Source organism: Theobroma cacao, chromosome 3 (assembly GCF_000208745.1).
Source record: "Theobroma cacao cultivar B97-61/B2 chromosome 3, Criollo_cocoa_genome_V2, whole genome shotgun sequence".
Classification (NCBI taxonomy): Eukaryota; Viridiplantae; Streptophyta; class Magnoliopsida; order Malvales; family Malvaceae; genus Theobroma; species Theobroma cacao.
In genome coordinates this window covers 5,543,888-5,553,774 of record NC_030852.1, presented here as the reverse complement: position 1 = coordinate 5,553,774, position 9,887 = coordinate 5,543,888, and the positions used below count along the sequence as shown (strand labels likewise).

General features: G+C 40.3%; 1 protein-coding gene and 1 pseudogene across 1 annotated transcript; both read left to right on the top strand.

The window, feature by feature from the left end:
• On the top strand, positions 2,889-4,853 carry LOC108661125. Its single transcript, XM_018117010.1, has 2 exons — positions 2,889-3,888; positions 4,027-4,853. Exons 1-2 carry the CDS (start codon positions 2,889-2,891, stop codon positions 4,851-4,853), a joined length of 1,827 nt encoding a protein of 608 aa, XP_017972499.1.
• On the top strand, positions 5,051-8,988 carry LOC108661124 (annotated as a pseudogene).

The window sequence follows — 9,887 nt, the reverse complement described above, 5'->3', positions numbered from 1 at the left end:
CGGTAGAAGTGGATCAGCATTTAAAGAAAAAAAGAGACACATAATGCCTTCCGTGGAGTTTCTTGAACAGATATATTAAAAAACACATGGAGGATGAACAAGGTCTCCTAGCTTTTGTGATGGCAATCTACGACTTAGTGGTCTTCCCGAAGGTTCTAGGTCATGTGGAGGTGTCAGTCATAGACTTCTTTGATCAGGTGACGAGGAGCATTAACCCGGCCCCATTTATCTTAGTTGAAACCTTCAGATCCTTGAATTTTTATTGACGCAAAGGCGAGGGACGATTCATCGGATGTGCCCAACTCTTAACTATATGGGTCAAAAGCCATTTCGAATGTAAAGAGAGCAAATTTTGAAAGCCTTATCTGTCTGTAAGTTGCCCTATCCTCGAGTTCTGCGAAAGTGTATGGCCCGACTACAAGAGGAAAAAAGAGTGGGTCGCAAATCTACGGAGGTTAATGAGCGTTGAAGTAACTTGGAGAGCTCCATGGATGCTGCGAATACAAGTGATGTATAAATGCGGAGACAAGCCGTGGGTGCCGCTGATGGGACCATGAGGAGCCATTAGCTATGCACCGATAATGGTACGGAGACAATTCGAATCTAAGCAATTCGTCCCCACGACTCACCAGCTCAACCAGTTAAAGTTTACATATGGAGAGCCGAAAACGCTAAAGAAAATTGAGAAAATTACACAAGATTAGAAGAAAACTTGCCCAGTGGATCAGGAAAGGGTTACTGATAAAGTCACCACAAGGTATCATACTTGGCACGACCAAAGGGTGAAAGATGTCGTATGCCTTCCGAAAAATCCATCAAAACATCCCATAAACCCAAAACCTCAAGATGTCGTGCTAGAGAGTGAGTTGACAAGAAAGAGACTTGAAAAGGAGATGATGAATATGAAGCAGAGACATGAGGATGAGCTAGAAGAAGTGAAGAAAGAGACGACAAGAAAGGTACGGATGGCTTTGGAAGAGCGAGATGAGTGGCAAAGCAAGTTTGAGGAAGTGAGCGTGGCAAATTCTTCTCTGATAGCTAGAATGCAAGAACTCCAAAGTGCCAACAATGCTTTGCAGCACGAGGTACGAAGACAAGAACAAACTATCCAAGAGTTGAAAAATGACTGCGACTTGTTGGAAACTGCCATGAAGGGCTACAAGGCACAGTACGAAGCAGTAAGGCAAGAATATTTCCAAATGAGGGAAAGAAATGATTCGTGCACACAAAGCCTTCAAAGGAAAGAAGTTGAGATGCGATGGATACTGAGACAGATGAGAAAAGTGGCATTTAGAGCTCGAGTGATGGCAGACAAGATCGAAGAACTCAAGCGAGAGATTCTTCCCAGGGATGAATTGAGTGAGCGGTTGATCGATCACCTTAGGATGGTTAGGGACCAATATGACAAAGTTGGTTTTTCGTTTTGATAGTTATGTAATGGTTTTAGACAATAATGTAATCAGATATTTAAGTTTTATGAATGCGGATTTTCTTATGGTAAATGTTGGATGGCCAATATTTTTCCTATTCAAATACATTTCATTTGCATCATAATGCATGATTCAGATAAAAATAATAAATAATAATGCACTCAATATAAAATTCTAACTTATTCCTTGAACTAATAGAACAAAATTCCAGAAAAACAAATTCTCCACAGATACAATACAAGAGCCCGTTCTAAGATTATGGGGGATGAGCATTCAGAGAGGATGGATAAGATTGAGAAGAAGCAAGAAGAAATCATGGGTCAGTTATCAAAAATTTTAGAGTTAATATCTACAGATAAAGGAAAGAGAGTGGTAGGGAGTTCTGGTACACCAGAAGACGTTCAACAGATAGAAACCAATACAGACCCTATGTATCCACTAGGATTTACACCACCACTTGCAAGGAATGCGTCTATTCCCATGCCATCAATGGGTCAATATCCATTTTTTGGGATGCCAATAGGGCCACCACCGACTTATGCTCAACAAAGGCCAATTGGAGGGGCAAGTCCTTCAGATCCCATCTTTGTACCTGATCTGGATGATCTAAAGGAACAAGAAAAGCTCAAATGTGGATCCGTTGAATCGAAGGATAATCCCGATACCTATTAGAAATTTAACCTTTTTGAGGAAAGACTGCTCATGATAGAACGAATGGGAATGTATTGTTCTATGGATGCAATTGAACTCTGTCTTGTTCCAGATGTGGTTATACCCCCAAAATTCAAAGTTTCAGACTTTGAGAAGTATGATGGAACCAAGTGCCCGGTCACACACATCACCATGTATTGTAGAAGGATGGTCGCATATGCTCATGATGACAAACTCTTGATACATTGCTTCCAAGATAGCCTTACTGGTGCTGCAGCAAAGTGGTACTTCTAGCTGGACCGTAATAGAATCCACACGTGGAAAGACCTTGCTCGGACGTTTATAACTCAGTATAAGCATGTTACAGATATGGCTCCGGATCGCCTTTCTTTATAAAACATGGAGAAAAAACCCACTAAAAGCTTCAAAGAATACGCTCAAAGATGGAAGAATGTGGCCTCTCAAGTTCAGCCACCATTGACTGAGAAAGAGACCACTGTAATGTTTGTTAACACCTTGCGAGCCCCTTACTATGAACGATTGGTTGGTAGTGCCACAAAGAACTTTGCTGATATGGTGATTTCATGAGAAATGATAGAAACTGTCATTAAGCAAGGGCAGATAGAAGAAGGTGATACGGCAAACACGAGGAAAGGGAGAACTTTTAAGAGAAAAGAGGGAGAAGCCCAAGCCATCACTTCATAACAACACTAAGGAGGAATATACAACCCTTACCAGCCATACCCACCATACCCCTATTACCCAACTGTGAACAACACTTCACAAAGCCCATACCTATACCCATCCATGCCAAATGCCTTTCCTAACCTGTACCCATATACTCCCATCCAACGGACACCTTACCCCATAAATATTCACCCACCTACTTCCACACCTGTTACAGCTTCAACCACACAACAAACAACACGTTCAAACAACCATACTACTGGTGAATCAAGAGGATGGCGGAACAAGCAAGAGAAAGTGCAGTTTGACCCAATCCCAATCACATATGCTGAACTCTTCACTCAATTAGTTGCAAACCATCTGGTGGCACCTTTATACATAGAGCCATTAAAACCTCCATTCCCGAGATGGTATGATACTTTCGCCCACTGTGATTATCATTATGGAATCGAAGGTCACTCGATCAAGAATTGCACGGCATTCAAGCATAAGGTGCAAGGGTTGATCAAGGCAGGAATCCTAAACTTTGAAAAAAAGCCGAAACAGAATGTTAACAATAACCCACTGCCAAATCATGCTGACGCAGGGGTAAATGCAATCGAAAGGGAGGTGTATGTTAAAAGGAACATTCGGAAAGTGGAAACCCCCATGGAGAAAGTATTTGAAGCCTTGGTAAAAGCCAATATGCTCAAGGTTTGGTCAGAATATCCTAATGTGAATTACTCGGGAGATATACAAAGACTATGTTGTTTGTATCACAAAGGATGTGTGGGGCATTTAATCCAGGATTGTAGTTCTTTCCGGAAGGAAGTGCAAAGAATGATGGACGAATCAAGGATCGAGTTTTACATGGAAGCTTCAGAGTCAGCAGTAAACATGATATCCAAGGAGTCCACTCACCCAATGAAGATAAAACCTTTAACCATTTTCTATGAATCAAGAGGAGAGTTTGTAGGGGACAAAACCCATGCCAAGATGATAATCGAAGTCCCTAAACCTTTCCCCTACAAAGTTGATAAAGCTGTCACATGGAACTATAACTGCAGTGTACAAGTTTCAAAAGCGGAGAAATGGATAGTTGAATCTCAAGATGATGCTGCAAATATAATTGATGTTGGAGGTATTACCCGCAACAAACGTTGCTATTCACCAAAAGCATTGGAGAATCTCAAGAATAAGAAAGGAAAGGAAAAAGAGCAAAGTTCGAGAGAAGAAAAGGTGCAACCTCCGGAATCGACAGATGGCTCAAAATGACCAGTGACTGAAAAAGAAGCTGCTGAGTTCCTCAAGTTCATCAAACATAGTGAGTACAATGTGGTCGAGCAATTGAACAGGTTACCCGCTCGTATTTCACTACTATCTTTGCTCCTCAGCTCGGAACCACATAGGAACTCTTTGATGAGGATTTTGAACCAAGCATATGTGGATCACGATATCTCAGTTGAAAATTTGGACTACATCATTGGGAACATTTCGGTGGGTAACATAATATCCTTTAGCGATGAAGAAATCCCTTCTGGAGGTAAAGGAAATTACAAATCCTTGCATATCACTACCAAGTGTAAAGGTTGTACCGTCGCAAAGGTATTGCTTGACAACAGATTGTCCTTAAATATGATGCCCATGAGAACCTTGGCCCGTTTACCCATCAACATGTCCTACATGCGAAAGAGTCAGATGATCGTGAGAGCCTTCGACCGAACAAGGAGAGAAGTAGTAGGGGACATTGAGATACTGGTAGAAATTGGCCCGTGTACCTTTACCATTGAATTTCAGGTTATGGATATCGCTCCTTCATACAATTATTTGTTGGGAAGACCTTGGATCTATATGGTTGGGGCCATACCTTCATCTCTTCATCAGAAGGTCAAGTTCATCGTGGATGGGAAGATTGTCTGTGTTAACGGGGAAGAGGACTTACTCATAAGCAAGCCAGCAGATACTCCTTACGTAGAAGTGGCAGAAGAAGTGCCTGAATGTTCTTTCCAATCCTTCGAGTTTGTTACACCACATATGTTGAAAAAGGAACCACACCGCCTATTCCGAGGCTTTCCAAAACCACCAAGATGGTTGTTAGTCAAATAGTAGGGAAAGGATACCGAGCGGGGGCAGGACTGGAAAGAGAACTACAAGGCATTAGAAGGCCCATACGTGCTACCAAAAATGAAGAAAGGTTTAGCTTGGGGTATAAGCCAATTAAGAAGGAAAGAGAAGAAATGATAGCCGAAAGAAAAAAAGAAAGGTTGGCTCACTTTAAGGGGCATGAGTTGGAAATCCAAGGAATGATATATCCTCATCTCTACGAGACATTTCGATCTGGAGGTTGCATCTTTCTTGAATCACCCATCGTTGGGAGCCGAGAATTAGTGTCAGCTTTAGGGGAATCCTTTTCTGATTTATCAAAATGTGCAACAGAGGAAGCTGAAGGACAGTCAGGAAATGTTAATGGGATTCCTACTATATACCTCGGGTCATCGAATCTAAAGTTGAGCAGTTGGACCACTATGAGTTTACCAGTCACTTGTGATTCAATTTCAAAGTAATGCAAACTAAACATCCATGCTTATGTCCAAAAGCATTGAAATTTTATGTATCGGGCTTTTTTATTATTTATCATTCTAATAAATGGACATGCGTAGTGCATTTCTCATATATTTTCTCATGATTAACCATTTCCATTTGTGTCATTTCATCCCTTTATTTTAACTGTTTATCTATACAATAGCTCTACACATTTCAATCCCCTTTACCTTTCAAGATTCCAAATAATGAATGCAAAGATGATAATGACAGTGGTTTTGAAGTTGATTTTGAAAAAGGTACAAGTGTTAGTGAACTTGACGATACAGAAAATGTGAAGGATTATGATTTAACTCCAGACTTGTTAAGACTAGTAGAACGGGAGGGGAGACAAATTGTCCCACATCAAGAGACACTTGAAACGATAAATTTGGGAAATGAAGAAAATAAGAAAGAAGTTAGAATTGGTATGACGTTGGTGTCAATGGAAAAAGAAAAACTAATAAAGCTACTCCATGAATATGTAGATGTGTTTGCATGGTCCTATCAAGATATGCTAGGACTCAATACAGACATTGTAACCCATAAACTGCCTTTGAAACCCGAATGCAAACAGATTAAGCAAAAGTTGAGAAGTATGAAACCTGAAATGCTGTTGAAAATTAAAGAAGAGGTGAAAAAGCAGTTCGATGCAGGATTCTTGGAAGTAGCTAAGTACCCTGAATGGGTTGCAAATATTGTCCCAATACCTAAGAAAGACGAGAAAGTAAGAATGTGTGTGGATTATCGAGACTTGAATAGAGCTAGCCCAAAAGATAATTTTCCTCTTCCCCACATTGACACCCTTGTTGATAATACTGCCCGTCATTCCGTATTTTCCTTTATGGATGGCTTTTCAGGGTATAATCAAATTAAGATGGCACCAGAGGATAGAGAGAAAACTACCTTCATAACTATGTGGGGGACCTTTTGTTATAAGGTAATGCCATTTGGTTTGAAGAATGCCGGGGCAACTTATCAGCGCGCTATGGTGACGCTTTTCCATGATATAATGCACAGAGAGGTTGAGGTGTATGTGGATGATATGATTGTAAAAGCTCGCAAAATAGAGGACCATGCGACCAATCTTGAAAGATTATTCAAGAGGTTACGAAAATTTCAGCTCAGATTAAATCTGACAAAGTGCACTTTTGGAGTCACTTCAGGAAAGCTACTGGGTTTCATCGTCAATGAAAGAGGAATAGAAGTTGACCCGGATAAGGTTCAAGCAATCCGTAATTTGCCTCCTCCCAAAATACAAAAAGAAGATAGAGGATTTTTGGAAAGATTAAATTATATAGTCCGATTCATATCACAGCTCACACTCAAATGTGACCCGATCTTCAAACTCGTTCGCAAAACTAATCCTGGGGCATGGAATGAGGAGTGACAAGTTGCTTTTGACAAGGTTAAAAAATATCTGTTGAGTCCACCAGTATTGGTACCACTTGTGGCTGGGAGACCCCTCCTCTTATACCTGACGGTAAATGAAGGATCCATGGGATGTGTGTTGGGACAGCATGATGAAACTGGTAAGAAAGAAAGGGCAGTTTACTACTTAAGTAAAAAGTTCACTGAGTACGAGTCCAAGTATTCCTCATTGGAAAAAATGTGTAGTGCTTTAGCATGCACGGCGCATCGACTCAGGCAGTACATGCTATATCATACCACTTGGCTCATTGCGAAGTTGGATCCTATTAAATACATCTTCGAGAAACCATCCTTATCAGGAAGAGTGGCAAGATGGCAAGTGTTGTTGTCTGAATATGATATTGTATATGTGTCCCAAAAAGCTATCAAAGGAAGTGCAATCGCTGATTTTCTGGCTGAAAGGGTGGAGGAGGATTATGAACCAATGGAATTTGAGTTTCTAGATGAGGACCTGATGTCGATTTGTCAAACAAATGAGGAAGAATAAGAAGAGAAAGAGAGTTGGAAGATGTTTTTCTCTAGAACTTTAAATGCCTTAGGGCATGGCATAGGGGTCGTGTTAGTGTCACCAGAAGGAGATCATTATCTCGTCATAGCTAAACTCAACTTCTATTGTACCAATAATGTGGCCGAATATGAAGCTTGTGTCATGGGTCTTCAGGTAGCAATCGAGAGGAAAATTCACATTTTGGAAGTGTACGGGGATTCTGCTTTGGTCATTTATCAGTTGCAAGGAGAATGGAAAATACGCGACTCGAAGTTAGTCTGATATCACAAGTATGTTTCAAAGCTAATTGAAAATTTTGATAAGATTTGCTTCACCCATTTGCCCCGAAAGGAGAACCAAATGGCTGATGCATTAGCTACGCTAGCAGCAATGTTCAAAGTTGGTACTGATGTCAAGATTCAACCCATCATGATTAATCTTCGAGAGTGCCCTGGACACTGTTCTAGTGCAGAGAAAGAAGTAGACGGGAAACCGTGGTACCATGATATTGTGCATTATCTCAAGTTTCAGCAATATCCGGAACAAAGCTCAGAAAATGATAAGAAAACCATTAGAAGGTTGGCAATGAATTTCTCTTTGGATGGGGACATCTTATACAAGAGAAGTAGAGATCAAGTGCTTTTGAGATGTGTGGATTCAACCAAAGCTCGAAGAATAGTTGAGGAAGTCCACGAAGGAATTTGTGGGGCACATGCAAGTGGGCATATGTTGGCAAGACAGGTCATGAGAGCAGGGTATTATTGGCTCACGTTGGAAATGGATTGTATAGATTTCGCTCGAAAGTGTCACAAATGTCAGATATACACAGACAGAATCCACACTCCTGCTAATTCACTACATGTATTGACATCACCATGGCCATTCTCAATGTGGGGCATGGATGTGATTGGGTTGATAACCCCGAAGGCATCAAATGGGCATCGGTTTATTCTGGTGGCAATTGACTACTTCACTAAGTGGGTAGAAGTAGCATCTTATGCCAATGTGACCCAAAAAGTGGTATGTAAGTTCATCCAAAAAGAAATAATATGCTGCTATGGTCTCCCGGAAAGGATCATCACAGATAACGCTAGTAACCTTAATGGTTCAATGATGAAAGAGGTTTGTGCCAAGTTCAAGATCAAACATCACAATTCAACGCCTTATCGCCCAAAAATGAATGGAGCGGTGGAAGCAGCCAACAAGAACATCAAAAGGATAATTGAAAAGATGACAGATGTGTACAAAGATTGGCATGAGAAGTTACCTTTTGCTTTGCATGCTTATCGCACAACAGTCCGAACTTCCACAGGAGCTACACCATTCTCTTTGGTGTATGGGATGAAAGTAGTTTTGCCAATTGAAGTAGAAATTCCTTCCCTTCGAGTCCTTAAAGAAGTACAATTGAAAGAAGCCGAATGGGTTAATGCTCGTTATGAGCAATTGAATCCCATAGAAGAAAAAAGGTTGATGGCACTTTGCCATGGGCAGTTATATCAAAAGAGAATGATGAGGGCATATGGCAAGAAGGCACATCCTCGATAGTTCCGAGAAAGAGAATTAGTATTGAAAAGAATTCTCCCGAACCAGCATGATCCTCGCGGGAAATGGACACCGAATTGGGAAGGACCATTTGTGGTGAAAAAAGCTTTTTCAAGAGGAGCACTAATTTTGGCGGAGATGGACGGAAAGGAGTTTTCCAACCTGGTAAATGCCGATGCCGTCAAGAAATATTTTGCATAAAAAAAAGAGAGAAAATTTTCAAGTTGAAAACTTGAAAAGGCGACTTGAATCTGGGAGATGTGTTTAGGGCGAAAACCCGAAAGGGCGATCTAGACACGAAGGAGGTCCAAGAACTACAAAAGCTTAACACAGAAAGGGTGAAGATCATGATCCGAGATGTTCATACAAAAGACAAGGGAGCTGACAAATGTGCCTGTTTCGGGATAAAATTTCGAGACTACTGTTAATATCTATTGAAATAATCATTAAGAAAGAACTGTATCCCTTTTGTATTAATCAATTTTCCCCTGTTCCTTGTCATTATGCTTGATTGTAGAAGCTTCCCTTTTTTTCTAATGAAAAGTAGCCTTTCTGCTTCCAACAATGCCATAATTTCCATTCTGCCAAGAGAGGAGATATGAGTACATTGCATTGCATTTGTCATAAAATTGGAATGATACTTAATAAAGAGCATGATAGAGTAAAAAATGTTTGCAATATTTTGAAAAAGGATCGTAATTGACGGGGAATGAAATGGGGTTTGATAATGTAAAAAAGAAAGAGAAAAGACTAAGAAAGAAACAGAAATAACAATAGAATGGAGCACAGTAAAAATGTGAAGAATGATTGGACCGTGCATATGATAGAAGAAGAAAACAATTGTGAGCAATGAATTGGGGAAGACCAGAGATTGGAAGCGTGATCAGTTCATCCCCCATTGATCAAAGAGAAGGCTCTAAAACACCCAAAAAAAGAAACTGATGAAGATGAATTGCCATGTTCAAAATTTTAAAACAATTGAAAAAGAGGGAAATTCATCTTTAAAATCATAGAACCTCAGATGAGGAGTTGATTATTTTTCACCATTTCAAAAAAGGAAAAAAGGTTTCGTTGCCTCAATTTTGAGGAATTCATTTTAA